General features: G+C 48.0%; 1 protein-coding gene across 2 annotated transcripts in view; it reads left to right on the top strand.

Moving 5' to 3' along the window:
* NSF (N-ethylmaleimide sensitive factor, vesicle fusing ATPase) overlaps positions 1 to 17,718 on the top strand; it is a 73,695-nt gene that overhangs the window by 32,397 nt on the left and 23,580 nt on the right. For both annotated transcript variants that reach the window (XM_015651189.1, XM_015651190.1), the window contains exons 8-12: positions 435 to 590; positions 11,560 to 11,759; positions 13,538 to 13,703; positions 14,185 to 14,259; positions 15,790 to 15,977. In XM_015651189.1, the coding sequence (XP_015506675.1) occupies positions 435 to 590; positions 11,560 to 11,759; positions 13,538 to 13,703; positions 14,185 to 14,259; positions 15,790 to 15,977 (785 nt within the window). The remainder of the gene's footprint in view (positions 1 to 434; positions 591 to 11,559; positions 11,760 to 13,537; positions 13,704 to 14,184; positions 14,260 to 15,789; positions 15,978 to 17,718) is intronic.

Here is a 17,718-nt window from a genome sequence, read left to right as displayed (position 1 = left end):
GAACAGGTGGGGACTGGGAAAGGCAGGACTGGGGAGGATGCAGGACAAACCTATTGTCATCCCAGATGGCCTGGGACAGGGTGGATACTGGTTCTGGCAGCAGCCACATCATCTGGGTGCTGAGGTTACCTGGGTCCAGGGGCATCTGGGTGAATTTGTGGCAGAGAAATCTCCTGTGGATTCCTCAATACATAGGAGCAACACCTGGCTGCAGAAACCCCTGAACTGGGCAGTTGGAAGGCTGGGAATCATTCACCAAGCTGGGTCTGTGTGTCCTGTGTCCCTGTCACAGTGTGTCCTCCTGGCCAGGGTTTGAAATTGTGCACAGAGTTTGTGGGGTGGGGTCTGACCTGCAGAGCTGTTCTGGTGGCTGTACCTGTGTGTGCTGCCGTTCTGCTGGGCTGTGTGTTTGAAACCATTTCTTGGTTTTGCAGGTAAATCAAAGACCAAGGAGAACCGACAGTCAATCATCAACCCCGACTGGAATTTTGAGAAAATGGGCATTGGAGGCCTGGATAAAGAATTCTCAGATATTTTCCGAAGAGCTTTTGCTTCACGAGTTTTCCCACCTGAAATTGTGGAGCAAATGGGTGAGTATAACCTGGAAAAGTGTGGCTGGGGCACAGGGTGCAGGCCTGCCCCTGGAGTGTGAGGGCTGGACACAGCTGATGCTCTGGTGGTGCTGTAACACAGCAGTTTCTGAGGGATCCAACAGAGCCTCCTCTTCCCCTGGTGCTCCCAAATGTCATTTGGACTCGTGTTGCTTGGCTGGGGAAGGGAGACAAACCCAACACAAGCACTCAGCCCTGCACATGGAATGTCTGAAGGAGTGAGACACGTGGTTTAACTGGATGCTGTTCTGGTGGAACTGAAACTGGGGCTCTGAGCAGCCTGGTCTGGTGGAAGATATCTTTGCCCATGGCAGAGGCTTGGAATGATATGGGCTTTAAAGTATCTTCAACCCAAACCATTCCATGGTTCTGTGGAGCCCTCTGTCCTTGGATGCTTCATTTATCCATAGCAGTGACACTGCTCCTGTTCCTGACTGCCTTGTCATGGTACAGCTCAGAGGAAATTTTGTCTTAATGCTCCTGCCATAATCTCTTTTACATCCCAGTTCTCCTGGCAGCTGCACCATGAGCCCTGTCCTCCCTCAGCCTGAGCCCAGCAAACCCAGCATGGGGTGGTGAGGTTTGAGATGCTGGGGAGGATGCACAGGCCATGGCACGTCACAGAGTCTGTGAAATAAAAGCACAGATTCTAAATATAACTTCTCTTTTTGGGTCAAGGGAAGGAAAGGCAGTCCCAATACTTGGTAAACATGTGCTGGCAGGCAGATAAATGGTGCAGGGTTTAATTTTTAGTAAGCAGTGTGCAGCTGCAGGTGTCTGATTCTGTCACAGAACGTGGCTGGGGATGTTCTGGCTGCTCCTTGTTCTCGGAATATAATCTCTGTGGGTTCATATTTGAACTTGGAATCCATAGCTGTATAATTTCTGTGTATGTTTATGTTTCTGATCCACCTTCCCTCTCCCCACAAATGAAGCAATCAAGATTTTGATTACAAAACAGATTTCCATCAGGAGATACATCCTGTTTGTGCGGGGGTGTGTGGAGCGTGTCCGCTTCCAGTGCCTGTGGAATTGATGCAAAGTAAACTTCCCTGGGATGTGCCTTCAGTCTTTTCTTGGGGATTTGGACATGTATGGAGGAACTGTGGAGAAACCCCAAGGCTGGGTCCAGCCAGTGCCCAGTTCTGTCTCTCCTGCCTTTTAATTCCTGTCGAGCTGAGAGCTGAGGCCTCTGGGGGGATGCTCTTGGGTCTCGTGGGTTTTGTGGCTGTGAGTGAGATACAACTTCTCTGCTTCTGCTTGAGAACATAAAGTGCTTAAATTTGTTAAATATTTAACTGCTCTGCAGAGAGAAGAAATAAGAGAAATGGTGCTGGCTGTGGAAATAATAGCTTTTACCCAGAGGCACTGGTGTCCAGCTCAGCACTGCTGCTGACAGCCAGCCTTCTGTACTTGAAATATTTTTACCTTTTGAAGCAGCCATTGTGTGTATTCATGAAGTCTTCCCATGGAGCCAGTCTGGGAGAGCTGGGGCTGTTCAGCCTGGAGAACAGAAAACTCTAGGAAGATCTTAGAGCCCCTTCCAGTGCCTGAAGGGGGTTTATAAAACAGAGGAGAGGGATTTATTTTTTTTTTTTTACATGGACAGGTAAAGAATGGGAATAGTTTTAAACTAACAGAGGAGAGATTTGGGTTAGGTATTGGGAAGAAATTCTTCCCTGTGAGGGTGGAGATGCCCTGGCACAGGATGCCCAGAAAAGCTGTGACTGCCCTGGATCCCTGGCAGTGCCCAAGGCCAGGTTAGTCAGGGCTTGGAGCAGCCCGGGACAGTGGGAGCTGTCCCTGCCATGGCAGGGGTGGCACTGGGTGGGATTTGGGATTCCTTCCAACCCAAATTGTTCTGTGATTCTGTGTCTGCAGCACAGAGTCCTTGGCTGGGACCCCATGTGAAGGTAAAAGATAATTGGTGTTGTTTAATAGAGGAAGACAAAGATTCTGTGAAGGACCACTGGTATTTGGAATACCCTGGGCAATGAATTAAAGGTGTGCCCCATTAAATTACATTAAATACAAATACCCTTACTGTGCATGTTTACACCCAGGCTGCACAAAGAGACATTTTTCAGGGAAGAAGTTGGACTGGGAGCAGAGCTCCCGAGCTCTGATTAACCCCAGGGCTAAAGAGCTTATCTGAAATTTGAAAAAACAAAAACTTTCTGACATTCATTTTCTTTGCCTTAGTTATAACTTGCTCTTAACTATATTTCAGATCTGAAATGTCAGTGTGACAGCTGTTCACCTTTGTGAATAATTTATTGGGAAAGGAAAAGAAGGAATTTGCTTGCTCCCTGGTGCTGCAGTGCTCACCCAGTTGTGTTCTTTGCCCAGTGCTCCCAGACTGCAGCTTCCACGCCAAATGCAATAAATATTTCTGTCCATAACTACACAGAGGCTCTATAGACCCTTCCAGCATTACTTGCAATTTGTGTGTGGTTTATCTAACTTCCAAGGAATGTTTTGGGTTTGGAGCACATAAATCAATGTTAGTTAACCATATCATCCAAGGGGGGAAATGCTGCTCTGGTGGTACAAGCCCTGGTTTATCCAAGAGCAGAAATGTTGGATCAGCCCCAGCAGGGCACTAACCCTGCCTGAGCTCCCTCCTGGCCTGGAAGGGGCAGTTTGCTTTTCCCATCTGTGCATGTCCCAGCCCTGCTGTGGTGCTTTTGGGCCTGCATGGTTCTGTAGGGAGCTAATTCTGCTGGCAGCAAAAAATACTATTAATGAAGACAGTTTATAGGGTCAGTATTCAGCTAGATCAGCTCCCTGCTTGGTGTAATGACAGAATTCCAGAATGGTTTGGGTTGGGAGGGACCTTAAAGCCCACCCATTCCAGCCCAGCCATGGCAGGGACACCTCCCACTGTCCCAGGCTGCTCCAGCCCCAATGTCCAGCCTGGCCTTGGGCACTGCCAGGGATCCAGGGGCAGCCCCAGCTGCTCTGGGCACCCTGTGCCAGGGCCTCAACTCCCTCACAGGGAAGATTGATGCTTGACTCCTGATAATCTTGTGGCTGCCAAATGGAATTAAGTCCTAACCTGGATGAGGTTTGAGGAAGATGTCTGGAAACATTTTGGTGCCTCACTCATAGGAATGACAATTCTGAGGAAGGAACTTCACACCTGGGGGCATTGGTGGAGGGAAAACCAGTCACGTTTTCCCTGAGGGACAGCTCTTCACAGCCCAGGTTCCAGGGAATCCTCCTCCTTTTCAGGCCCTTTCAGGATGTCTGTGCCATCCAGCTCATAGTAAAGCTGTGTCACTGGGTGCTGAAGGGAGTCTGGCTTTGGTTACTCTCTGCTGCAGTTCAGAGCATCCTCTTACTCCAGCTAAAGCTCCTCTGTTTATTTGACAAATGTTATGTTTTCTTCCCATCCATGCTGTTTTTTCTGCTGAGACTTTAAATCCAGCTCATTCAGCAGCTTGTGCTCTTGCCTAGAACAGTGTTCTCTCTTCTTGTTTTTTCTTTCCCCCTGACTCCAACAGATATTTAGCCACTTGGAACAACATTTTTGATATTTGGTGCCTGAAGCTGTAACTTGCAACAAAACTGTAAAGTCCCTTCTCAGGCTTGAAAACAAAACACTTGTGCTGACCATCTTTTCCTTATTTAAGAACACTCTGGTGTCCCCAAGCTTTGAAACAGAGTCTTGACTTGCACCAGAGAAGGGATTATTTCTCTGACTCCTGTGGCACATTAATTGTTGTAGAGGCCTCACAGAGCAAATTCTGTATGGAGATGTTATTATGGTTTAATAAAAGGTATAGAAATCTTTGGTGTTACAGGTCACATTCCTTCTAAGAGACTGAAATGGAACTCAAATTCCTCATCCTCTCCTGCTACCACAAATAAGCTAAATTAGTCTTTTTGAAGGTGGTTCCTGTTTCCTGGGAATCATCTTAACCTGTGCTCCTGACCTACCCTCTCGGGGTCACTTGGTCTCAGAGCTCTGTAATTTTGAAGTCCCATGGTGGAGAAGTGGAGTATCAGCAGAACACAAGGGGAACATTGAAATGAGCAGACACTCAGATTATTTTCTGCCTTGGATTCTGTCTGAAGTGGAGGCTTGTCTGTTAAGCTGCCTTAAAATTTAATGCATTAATGTTCTCAAAGTACTCAGATACTGTAAGAGAAGAATAATGATGGAAAGGTTCTCACCCTGCTATTCTGAAAATAGGGTAATTTTAATGAAAAATCAGTGTCAGGCATGTGTAACCTTAGCTGGGGTGCTGGGAATGCCAGGCCCTGCTGGGCAGTGTCCCAGTGCTGGGTGCTGCTCTCAGCCTTTGATCCAGTCCCTCCAGAGTTCTCTAGGCCAGCTCTGGGATTCTGAGGTCATTTCTCATAACTTCTGCATCACCCATCATTATTTCTCCTCCCTTGGTCTCCCTTCCCTGCCCAGGACTGTGGTGCCCAAGCAGAACACGGATCCATTCTGGACCAGCAGGTTCTGCCTGTGCCTTGCCCTGGGCCTGCCTGGAATCCTCACTGGGATGATTTTTTTTTTGTTTTGCAACATGCAGTTCATTATTCCTCCCCAATTTAGAAACTCCTGCATCAGGTTACATAGATTTCAGATGTATTTAATCCTGCCTGTCAGTGTGTTTGTAGCTCTTGGCTTTGCAGTGTGCAGATTTAATTGGAGCATTCTGTTCTGTTCCATCTCCCAGGCACCACATGCCACTAAATTCAGGATGGATCATTTCTTGCTGTGCTTTAAAGTTTGTGGGGTTTAATCTACTTTTCATCCACTTCTAACTTTATTCAGCCTGTGCTTTTCCTGCATGTCTAGGAGAATGTCTAACACCTATTTATATCTTTAGGGAAGTCTAAATGTCCCTCTCTTGCTTTCTTTGTTTCCTCAAACCCTCTGTGTGGGACCCCCATGTTTTCCTGGAGGGAAGTTGTCTCAGACTGGCCTAGTAAAGTTGTTCTGGCTACTTCTTGTAGTGTTGTTTTCTTCTCCCTACTTAAAAAGACATTATCAGAATTTTCCAGCCATCAGGTTAGTGCTAGGTCTGTACCACACAATCAGAAAACAGCTGAGGTTGAAAGGGACATCTCAATTTAGTCCAACCCCACGGTTCCCTCCCTTTTCCCTTTATAACATCAGGGATGGCATTCACCATCTTCCCCCTGGTTTCTCACCCACCCTGATTTCACCCACTCTGATTTCCCTTGGGTGAAGTTCATGTCCAAGTGATCTGCCAGTATCCAACAGTTGTGGGCTCTCGTGTCCCTTGTTCTTTTTCTGCTTCTTTTTCTTGCTCCTGCCCGTTTGTCACTTTTATTAATATCAGCTGTCACATAAAATGTCAAGTCTTCACTGGTGTAAAAAAGTATTTAACAGCTTGAACTCAGCATTTGCTGTTGTTAACTCTTCTTCCTTGCTGAGAATGGACCAGTGCTTTCCTGCTCTTCTCCTCCTAATGGGATTTAACATGAAGTGTTGTGCTCACCCCGAGGCACCTGGGTCCAGGGCCAGCCAGGCTGAGTCTGAGCTCTGAACTCTTCCTTTGGAGAGAACAGTGAAGAAATCCCTGACATCTGTCACTTGCCTCCCCTTCTTAAAACCAGAGATTGACTTAGGTATCCCCCAGGGATGGGGAGGAAAGTGAAGAAGCTGATGTGTAATTTGTTCATGTGTTGGATTGCTGGATGCAGCCTTTCTATAAAAAGGGATGCAGCACAACTGGAAAATCTTTGGATGAGGGTGTCAGGGTGGGGGGACAGGAAAGCTTCTGGACTCAGAGGGCACTGACTTGAAGGAATTCAGTCCTGGGAAGGGAATGAGGGAGGGGACTTCCAAGTTCTGCACAATCACCAAAGAAAATGATTCCCTTTTAACTCAGGGCTGTGGAAATGGGAATGTGGGTTTGGAGGGAGAGGAAGGGGCTTTACACTAAACCTGCAGCAAAGAATTTCTGCAGGATGGCCAGAACCATCAGTGGGTACTGGGAGGGCTTTGCTCCTGCTCCAGGTGGCTGCAGGGATGTTTGTTGGTGGCATCACCATGGCCTGGCATCCCCAGTTTGTCCCCATGCCCCAGGTGTGTGTGTGTGTGTTCACAAGGCAGGAAGTGTTCACCAGGCATGCCCAAATCCCAGCGTGTTGGCTTTCTAAGAAGGTGGGAATGATCCAGCTTTATCCCAGAAAGTAGGGAATGCTGCTGGGATTTGTGTTACTGGCATCCAGGTGGGATGGGCTGTGAACATCCTGGCTGTGCTCAGCTTCCCACTGAACCTGCCTCTGGAATTGGGATGTTTCTGCAGCTCTGTTAAGAGACATTTACTCTTTGCTACTGTGCTGACTTCCCTTAGTGCTTGGTTTTGTTTGTTTATACTCTTACTAAAATCCCTTTTCCTGACTGTTCTGATTCTGTTTCTGTAGCCAAAGGCATTCTGTTGGAAGTGTCTCTCAAGCTGATTTATTTTCATTTCTAGCACATTCCCTCAGAAACAGATAAATGCCCTTGTCATAAATCTCATTATTGCCTCCTGATAGATGTGTGCACTGAACTTCTCAGAGCCAGTGGGATGTGGTGAGGAATCAGTTTCCAAAGGTCCATGGAGAACTTTACTTTGTCTTCTCTTTCCAGTGGCAAATGATTTGATAAATGAAAACTGGCCATTGAGAAAATAAAAATTCTGGTTCAAGTGTGGTCCTTTCCCTGCCCCAGCTTGGAATTCAAAGCAGACACCAGTTCCCTCAGTCTCACTCTGACTTGGATTGTCAGTCCCACAGGAAGATTAACAGGAGCCTGGAGTAACTGGGCTTACAGCATGAGAGGAGAGGGAAATTCCACCCAGCTCTACTTTTAGGGAAATTTTGCCTGCGTGGCAGGTGAAGTCTGGGAACCCTGAACTTCCAGTAACCTGCCCCAAGATGAATGTGCAGAGATAAAAATCTCCCTGCTGTGCTGGGGCCTTACCATCCATGCAGGTTCCTGGTGGTGCATCTGAGTGATCCAATCACACCAGAATGCTTTGATTTTTTAATTAAAAGGGGAATTACACTCCCAAGTAGAAAATCCCTGTTATACTAAATTAGTTCTTCTGATCTTTCCAATAAATTGAAGAGAGAGAATTGAACAAATAAACTTTATCTTGTCTTTGGGCAGGTGATGTTCTGGGTTTGACTTCCATTGGTAACACCAGTAACTCTCCTGTTCTCAGCAGTTTTTATGAATTTTCCCTCATATTTTGTTTCCCATATTTGTATGTTTGAGTTCCTGTTAATGTCCCTATTCAGCCTCTAACTGTCACTGAATGGCATCATTTAAGGATCAGGTTACAGCAGTGACCTTTTTTTGGAGCTCATCAAATGATGAGCTGAACTGGTTGGAGATGTCTGCACAGCTGTAATTTGTGTTTAGAAAGATTCTCATAATAGTATTGACATTTGGGCCACATTGGTGAAATCAGCAGAGGGGAGATAAACTTAATCAAAATTCCTGTGTGGTGCAGAGGATCCCACTGTGATTTGAGAGGTAACATTTGTGATTTGTCATCACCTGTCTATTTTAATAAAGTCCTGCTTGTCCTTAAAACTTTGATTTTAGCCAGGTGAACGTGGCTGTAAAGGGAAATGTCTGCTGCAATCACTTGTGGCAGTTTTATTTGAAGAGGAACTAATTGCTTGGGGTTCAGGAATGTTCTGCCACCTGACTCAGACCCTGCTCTCAGTGTTGCCCATTCAGTGGTAACCAGGCCTTGCAGCAGGTGGTCAGTGATGTCCTCAGGGTTCAGGGAACATGGATTGTCCAGCATGGGCTGAGCTCATCTGGGTGAGGCTGGGGAATTGTCTCAGAGAAACTGCTGGGATCAGAGCTGGGATTTCTCTGAGGAAGACTCCAGGGCCCAGGGAATGATCTGAAGTTGTGTCACAGGGGGGTTTGGTTGGGTGTCAGGGAAAGGTTCTTCCCCCAGAGGTGCTGGCACTGCCCAGGCTCCCAGGGAATGGTCCTGAGGCTGCCAGAGCTCCAGGAGAGCTTGGACAGAGCTCCAGGGATGAACAGGGTGGGATTGTTGGGGTGTTCTGGGCAGGGCAGGGGTGGGACTGGGTGATCCTGGTGGGTACCTTCCCACTCACACTATTCCAGGATTCCTTTCCTTTTCCCTTGCCTTTGAAGAGCAAGAAGGTGAACGTTCTAGGAGGTTTCTAAGCAGGTTTTTGCAAGCCAGTTTGTGTTTTGTGTTCCTCTCTCAGCGTGGGGTGTTCCAGGCTGAGCCCTCTGCTGTGGCCAAGGCAGCTCATGCAGAGAGGGGAATGTTTGCACTTTTCAAGAAATTAAAATCTTTTGGGCTGTGGAAGAGAAGCTTCTGGGGGATATAACTCAGTTGTACTCCTTCTAGGAGAGAGATTGGGAGCTGCAGTAATCCCAGAATCATTAAGAATGGAAAACACTTCCAAGACTATTGAGTCCAAGCTGCTCCTGCTCCCCACCTTGTCCCCAGCCCAGAGCACTGAGTGCTGTGTCCAGGCATTCCTTGGACACCTCCAGGGAGAGGGGCTCCAAACCTCCCTGGGCAGCCCCTTCCAGGGCCTGACCACCCTTTCCATGGAGAAATTCCTGCTGATGTTTGACCTAACCCTCCCCTGGTACACTTTGAGCCTATTTATCCTCGTCCTGTCCTTGTTCCCTGGGAGCAGAGCCCGACCCCCTCAGCTGTCCTCTCCTGGCAGGGACTTGTGCAGAGCCCTGAGCCTCCTCTGCTCCAGGCTGAGCCCCTTCCCAGCTCCCTCAGACACTTCTCATAGGACTTAGAAGAAAAACAGAGGAACAAACCAGCCCAGACTGTTGGTGTTTGTGTTGAGAACACCCTGGCACAGCCACTCCCTGCGGTACCACAGCCCTGCCTTGCTGGGACCTGCCAGAGCCCTTTGGTGGCCTCTGTAGCCCTTTGGTGGCCTCTGTAGCCCTTTGGTGGCCTCTGTAGCCCTTTGGTGGCCTCTGTAGCCCTTTGGTGGCTTCTGTAGCCCTTTGGTGGCTTCTGTAGCCCTTTGGTGGCCTCTGTAGCCCTTTGGTGGCTTCTGTAGCCCTTTGGTGGCCTCATGCTGGAGCCAGGAGCTGTTGGAGCATCGCTGTGCTGGATTTCCCTGCAGAGATCACTTGTCAGCACCATCCTGCCTGGTGCTGTTTGGTTACAGAGGAGATTTTGGTCCCCCATGGTAACAATGCCCTCATGGCAGGGATTTGACAGAAAGAGCTTTCAATTTATCTGTGCCTCACTCCTTCCCCTGTGAAATTTGTCTTCACTTCCAGTTTATATTGTTTATGTGTTTGACTCGCAGATGCCTCAATGCTGACTCATGAATTCTTGGCCACAGCTCTTGATTTCTGTAGTAAATTTTTTATCTGCAGAGAAGCCCAGCAGGATCTCTCAGCTTTATTGCTGGGCTTATCCAGTGCAGCACTGCTGCTGTCTGGGGTTTGGGAGGGATCAGCTGCTCCTCATGGCACTGTCCTCCTGGAACTTCACTGCAGTCAATGAACAGCCAGAGACAGAAGAGTGGGGTCACAGGAATTAAGTTGTATTGAGCAGTTATTCATACTGAAATAAATTCTTTATTGCCATAACCTTCAGGAGTAAATGAAATCATGGCAGTGTTGGGAAGGTGATAAGGGATAAGTGTTGGTCTTTTACAGGCAGAATTGCCCTGAGGTCTGAGCAGCCTTGAGGGCTCTGTGGCACAGGGTGAGGTTCCCTGGAGCTGAGACAAGCCAGAAACCAGGAGGGAGGTCATCCTGTGGGGTGACACACAGCTCCATGTGCTCCTTAAGCCTGGCAGAAACTGAGCTCAGGTGCCCTCAGTCTGAGCTTGGGGCCATCAATTTGCTCCCTTTTTTTGGTTTAGCTTTTAATGTGCATCCTGAGGACTGCAGGGCTCTGGTTGGGTGGGTCACATTCTTAAAGAAGTCAACCCACAAGAGTGGAGTAAAAAATAGATTTTCATATATTCATAAAAAAATGGAAAAAACCCTCTGAGGCCAGCACTAACTCATGTCCCCTCTCTCCTCTTTCCCTGAGCCTGGTGCTCAGTGTTTAGAAGCTGGTGCTGATACACGAGCTCTGCTCTCCTACTGCAGGGTTTTCCAACAGCAGTTCCAGGCCAAAGGTTTAGATTTGTGCAGTTACTTTTCCTCCTGGCCAGATCTGGTCTGAGTGCTGTTCTTACAGGAACACAGAGACCTGGTTGTGCCTGTCCCTGACTGGGATGTGTCCAGCCTCAGCTTCAGCACTTGAATCCTCTCTTTCCCTACAGGAGAGAATTTAAATTCTCATACACAGTGTCCAAAGTCCTGGTATTTGAACAAATTAGAATATTTCAGATCTTTTCTAATTACAGATCAAGGATTTTGGGCTGATGGTTCTGGTGGTTCTTGGAAGTTGTTTTTTTTTTTCACTTTTCTCAGTATTTATTCTATGAACTTGCACCCAGAACTGGATGTATGATATGGAATCACCAAAGCCCAGTACAGGGGTAAAGAGTTTGTCATTTTCACATGATATTCCTCATTTTGTCTTCCAAGAATCAAATGAGTGTGTCTGACCTGTGGCTGCCTTGCTTGGTGTGCAGGGTGTAAAAAAGAGTATCTGCAGCCCCTCTCTCCCCAGGGATGAGCAGCATCCCTAGGACCTCCTCTTGGTGAGAATTATGTTATTCCCACATTTCCCAAGGGGTCTCTGGTGCTGTGTGTTCCTGACCAGGAGTCACAGCTCGGTGTGGCTGATGGAAGGAGAACACTTGAGTTGTTCTGGAGGTTGTTTTTCCTTGGCACATCATTGGGATGACACTGATCCAACCTGTGTTTGAATTTCTCTGCCAGAGACACCGAGCAGAGCTCAGGCCCATCTCCAGCACTCCCTGGAGAAGTGCCTGTGCCTGTCCCCATCCTCTCTCAGGCTGTTCCCTCTCCTTGCAGGCTGCAAGCACGTCAAGGGCATCCTCCTGTACGGGCCCCCGGGCTGCGGGAAGACGCTGATGGCCCGGCAGATCGGGAAGATGCTCAATGCCAGGGAGCCCAAGGTGGTCAACGGGCCTGAAATCCTCAACAAATACGTGGGAGAGTCTGAGGCCAACATCAGGAAGCTGTTTGCTGATGCAGAGGAGGAGCAGAGGAGGGTAAGGACACACAGGACTGGGGGTGGTGGGAATGTGCCCGGGAGAGACCGGGAAGGGTCTGGAATCTGAAAATTCTTGTTTGCATTAAAGGCAGAGTCACTGCTTGGCTTGGGGTTATGGTGGAGTGTTGGTGGTGTGCAGGCTTCACTGTCAGTTGTGAAAACAGTCCTGGAAGCTGGAAAGGCAGCTGGGCTCCAGCCAGCTCTGCAGACAGGGACAGTGCTGAGATTCCATGCACAGCTATTTGGGAGTAATACAGCAGTGCTTGCTTTGAGTCATGTGCTGTCAGCTGCTCCAAAAGTCCTTAAAACTCAGATTGTACAAATTTTCCTCAGGTGTTTTGGTTTTTTTTTTTTTTTTTTTTTTTTGTTATTTTTTTGTGGGAGAGATGTAATTGAATCTCTTTGGATTTTTCCTACTAAATTAAGCAGGCACATAAGCTTTCAGGGTTTTAGCTTGCAGGCATTTTGGTATGTTATAGCACTTGAAGTGTTATAATCAATACATGATTAATTTTTCTGAGCAGAAAACTAATGGATGAGAATAATGTCTTAAAACTAGAGATCTTTGAAACTGGAAGTGGAAATAAAGATTCTGTTTTTTCCAGTGATAATTTTTAATCCAGTGCTTCAGCTGGCTTTCAAAACCCCAGTCTTTAGTTTCATGGTGTAAGTACTTCTTTCATGTGTACTGTGGTAATTTTTCACTGCTGTGGATCACTTGATCTTGATAGATTTTCTGGTAAAGAAAATCAAATGTCAGGCTAGTCAGAGTTAAATACAGGGAAGTCTTTCCAGAAATCATTAGCAAATGATCCCTTAATTTTATTCTGCTCACAAGACAGAGATTTTGGCGTTGACTTGAAATAATTTCATTTCTTCAGCAAAAGGGTTATTAGTGAGTCAATCAGCTCTGTGTGGTAACACAGACCCACGTGAGCAATCTCCTGCTCCCTGGTGGTTGCAGTGTCTCTGGGAGCTGCTTTCCCTTGGCAATAACACACCTGTTAAAATACACTCAATACTGGCTGCAGGGGCTGGGCCTGATGACAGCTGGGAGATTAAAAAGGTCTCCAAAAGGTTGGCATTGTGCTGCCTGTGTCTGGGGCAGATTGCCAGGGCCAGCACATTCACCCAGTGATAACATGGGCTGCACTGGCCACAAAAGATGTTTTAGTGATGGAATTTGAAGGGGAAAACTTCATAATGCAGTTACAAAAAGTATCCTGTTCTTTTACCAGCTGCAACTGCCTCACCCCTGAAGTGAACCTGGAAATGGCAGTCCTGGGTCTGACTGGCACAGAGACACTGGGCTTCTTAAAATATTCTCAACAAAGCTGCTCTGGCAAGCTGTGTATTTACTAACTTCAGTCCAGCCTAGGCTGTTCCTACCCTGGTGCATCCTTCCCTCTGCAGACAAGCCTTGTTCCTGTCCCTGGTACCTGTTCCTATCCCAGGTACCGATCCTGGGACTCTCTGAGCTGTGTGTTCCAGCTTTGGCTTGGCTTGCTCAGCTTCCTGCTCTCCCTTGAAACCTGTGTAGCTGCAAAGTCCTAGGTTTGGGCAGAGCCCCCTGAACCCCCTGTTTTTGAGATGGGCAGGATGTTCCCCTGGAAAGGGGTGACACACACACACACACACACACAGAGCTCTGTGTGAGCACACAGGGAGTATCAGTGCTGTGTCTCTGCGGCTGAGCTCGTGCGAGGTCGCTGTTGATTTTGGATTGCTCTCAGCAATCAGACTGGTGACATTCCTGACATGTCCTCTCTCCCACAGCTTGGAGCCAACAGTGGGGTGCACATCATCATTTTTGATGAGATTGATGCCATCTGCAAGCAGAGGGGCAGCATGGCTGGCAGCACTGGTGTGCATGACACCGTGGTGAACCAGCTGCTCTCCAAAATCGATGGTGTGGAGCAGCTCAACAACATCCTGGTCATTGGTACGTGGGGCTGCCTTGCTCTGGGGGCTGGGTGATCACTGCTGGTGTTTGCCTCATTGCAGGTCAGCTGAGGTACCACAGCATCAGCAGCAGGTTTAAAGGGAGATGCTGCTGTGGTTGTGCTGTTGTTGCTGCTTTCAGCAATTTCCTTTTTTTAGTTTTTGATAAGGAGGGTTTCATAGTCTAGGGAAACCTGCAAGGACTAATAGAATTGGTGTATCAGCCTGTGGAGGAGTGGGGCTGCTCCAGCTGTGCTTGTCCTGCTGCAGGAGCCCTGCAGGTGCTCCACAAGGACAGGCAGAGCCACAAGCACAGGTTTGATCCCTGTTGCCATGACTCTCCCTCAGGGCCTTCCCCAGCTGTTCTTGGCCTGTCTCTTATACACATCGAGTATCTCCCTAGCTCTGTGTGCTGTACCAGGGGCTGGAAACCCACTCAGGAAGCTGAGATAACAGTGTTTTGATTTTAACTTTGACTTCAGGAATGACCAACAGACCTGACCTGATTGATGAGGCCCTGCTGAGGCCGGGGAGGCTGGAGGTGAAGATGGAGATTGGTAAGCACACTGCAGATCCCAGTTCCTCAACTCCATGAAGCTACAGCAGCAAAGCAAATACAGATCATAATGTGGACAATCCCCAGGACTGCTCAGGTGCTGAACTTCCTGCAGCTCCCTCCAGAACATAAATTAAATCAGATCAATAAAATACCACTTTGGACTTCCCTGCTGATAAACCTGATCTGCGTTTCTGCCCAGCAGAGTGGGCAGGCAGGACCCTGAATCTCTTGTGTGAAGGAAAGGAGGCAAATAATGGTACCAGGTCATTCCTGGGTGGACATTGCAGGAATGTGAGGCAGGAGCAGTGGGTGAACTAAAAGTGGGCCAAGAGCTTGGTTTGCCAGGCTGGCAAAGTCAGTAACTAGAATGGGACCTTTGTAACTGTGCACATCCACCTCACCCCAGTGCAGGGTAAATTAGGGATGTAGGCTTTATTAAGAAAGTAAATACTGGGGGCTCCATGCTGAGGTAATAATTCCCTGAAGAAAGATGGAGTAGAGAACAGCCTGGGACTAGTGAAAAGCTCAGTGATCCTGGAATAAATCATCAGGTGACAGGGACTGAATGCTCCTGGGAACTGTGCACGTTGGAAAAGGTCTTTTCACATCCCCTCAGCACAAACACTAATCAGTGCAAATATCAGATCCAGGAGCAGAGGCTGGGGAGGCAGGCTGGAAGGAGCTGAGCACAGTGGGGCTCAGGATGATGTGCCAGACTGACAGGTTACACTTCTAGAGAAGGATCTTCTGTATCACCCACTGGGTGCTTCAGAAGGGACTTGTTAAGGTGCAGGCAGGGAAATGATCACCCCAGATCATGAACATTTCATAGGAATGATATGGGCTATGTGAAGAGGGAAGTCAAAGCTCTGGATCTGGGGAGAGTAAACTTTTAGTTGATTTAGTAATTAGTGGATGTTTCCTTTGGGAAAGGGTACTCAGGAACAGAAGAGCAGAACCAATTTTACCAGGGCTTGTGGTGACAGGGTAAGGAGCAGAGAGTTAATGGACAGAGGACAAGATTAGATGGGATGTAAGGAAGAAATCTGTTATGGAAAGGGAGGTGAGGTCCTGGCACAGCTGGGGCTGCCCCTGGATCCCTGGCAGTGCCCAAGGCCAGGCTGGACATTGGGGCTGGAGCAGCCTGGGACAGTGGGAGGTGTCCCTGCCATGGCAGGGGTGGAACTGGATGGGCTTTAAGGTCCCTTCAACCCAAACCATTCCATGATGATTGCAAGGTGGGAGCTGCATTGAGGGATGCCAGGAGACAGATTGTCATTCCTGGTGTGGAAATCTGAGAACAGCCAATTTTGAGGAGCCCTGAGGGAAGAAACTCAACCTTGTGCTTTTCTCTCTGGTTTGGGGTGACACTGCTCAGTTTACCAGTTAATGGAATTGAGTGTTCTCAGTGAAAAGCACCATCAAATACCCTCACTGTAAGTGCAAGATGCTCGTGGTGAGAAGGGGCCTTGGGAGGGACAGGGGATTTGCAGTGCTGTGTTCAGGGTGTGTTTTCTTCCCATCCCAGGCCTGCCAGACGAGAAGGGCCGATTCCAGATCCTTCACATCCACACGGTGAGGATGAGGGAGCACCAGCTGCTGGCTGAGGATGTGGACATTGCAGAGCTGGCAGTGGAGACCAAAAACTTCAGTGGTGCTGAGCTGGAAGGTTTGGTTCGAGCTGCTCAGTCCACTGCCATGAACAGACACATTAAGGTCAGTCCTGTTGTCTCCTACTGGGGCAAAAAAGGGAAAATAATTACATTTGGAATATTGAATGTTTACTTCCAAATGGAAAATGGCCTATCCATGTACCTTAGGAGATGAAATTCATGTGGGCACCACTTTTTCCTGTGCTTTTCCTTTGTTCTGAATTCCCTCTTCCCTCTCCTGCCCTCCAAGTGCCTCTTGCACAGTGTGGTGGGGTGGAAGGGGTGGAAGGGGTGGTTTTTAAGGATATTTTGATAAAAACTGAAAGTCTTGAGCACAGTTTGTGCATTGGACCCAGGAGACAATGTGGGAATTAGAACAGCCATTTATAAGGAAGCTCTGTGTGGGCCTGTGCAGCTCAGTGTGTCCATAAATGTTCTGTAAGGTGGGGAAATTACAGTCTCAGAGCTGGTTTGGGGGCATAAGGACAAAAGTCACCAGTGGAGATCTGCAGGGGCATTTGAGAGGATTTCAGTGCACAAGAGGCCAGTGAATATTAGGTGCCTACTGGGAGAGAGACTTCAAACAGCTGGAGGCAAGAATGGGGGCTGACCTGGTCATCCCTGGGGTCAGGTTCTTGGAGCTGGAATGGCCTGGAAATCCCAGCTCTGTTGCTCTCAGTGAAAACAGCAAAATAACAAGGTTAGAATTTACCAGGAGAGGTAAACAGCAGAAGTGGGGCTGTGATTACATCATGGATAAAATCCCTGGTGTACTTGGATCATGCTAGAACCAGGGCATGGAATGGCAGCAGGGGATCAGAGGTGCAGGAGGGTTTTCTTTGGAAAAAATGATTAAACTGGAATTCCTCAGCCTGAAGAAAGCATGGGGAAGGGTTATGGAGATTGTGCTGGGATCAGGGAATGTTCACTGTTCCCTAATGCAAGAGCCAGAACAGCAGAGGAGATTTGTGTGGAGAAGTGTTCCAGCCTTGAAAGGAATCCTCTGCTCTTGGATGATCTTGGATGAGTTCAGAGGGCTTTGTACAAAGTCTTCCATTGCAAAGAGGTGCTGACATGGTGATCACCCCACCTCCCCTGATTCATGGAACCTTCCCAGCTCCCTCTGTTCCCTGGGAACACCTCCCTGCCTTCCCAGTCCCACAGCCTGGGGGGGTCCCTGTGTCTTCAGGAGGGAGTTCAGGGCCATGAAATGTCAGAGGGTGTGAAGGCAGATGCAAAGCTCAGTATTCAGTGGTGTTGAAATACGAGATGATGAGGTGGTGAGGAAGGAGCCTGAGGCACAGCCCCTGCTCCTCTGGCCAGGACTGGGGGCAGCTCCTGCAGGGAGAAGCCCTGGACATCAATCCCACAGCAGAGGGACTGTAAATACCTGCTCAGCTTCAAATGTGAGGAGAGCAAATCACACTTCCATTTAAGTGAGAGGTCATTTGCTGCTTAGACATTTATATCTCCTGGGAGTGCTCTTTCTAAAGGAAAAATTACTTTTCCTGCTAATTAGTCTTGTATAACCATAATACTTGACACATTATTGTTTCATATAGCAAAAAAACCACAAACATCATCACTTTCTCATTTTCTTGTGCTCTGTCTCAAAAAAAAATCAGCACCTCTGGATTCTTCCCTTTGCAGGCAAAACATTTTCCTTAAATAATTAATTTTGCTTATAGCTGATGTTTTCTTAGTGCTTGAGTTTTGGGTGAGTTTGGGGAGCATTGGTGTTTTGATCTATTCCCTGCTGTGCTGAGAAGTCCCGTGGGAAAAGGGGAGATGGCAATGTGCAAATG

Source organism: Parus major, chromosome 27, assembly GCF_001522545.3.
Source record: "Parus major isolate Abel chromosome 27, Parus_major1.1, whole genome shotgun sequence".
NCBI classification, from domain to species: domain Eukaryota; kingdom Metazoa; phylum Chordata; class Aves; order Passeriformes; family Paridae; genus Parus; species Parus major.
The sequence above is the reverse complement of the archived record's forward strand: the minus strand, read 5'-3'. Positions and strand labels throughout refer to the sequence as shown.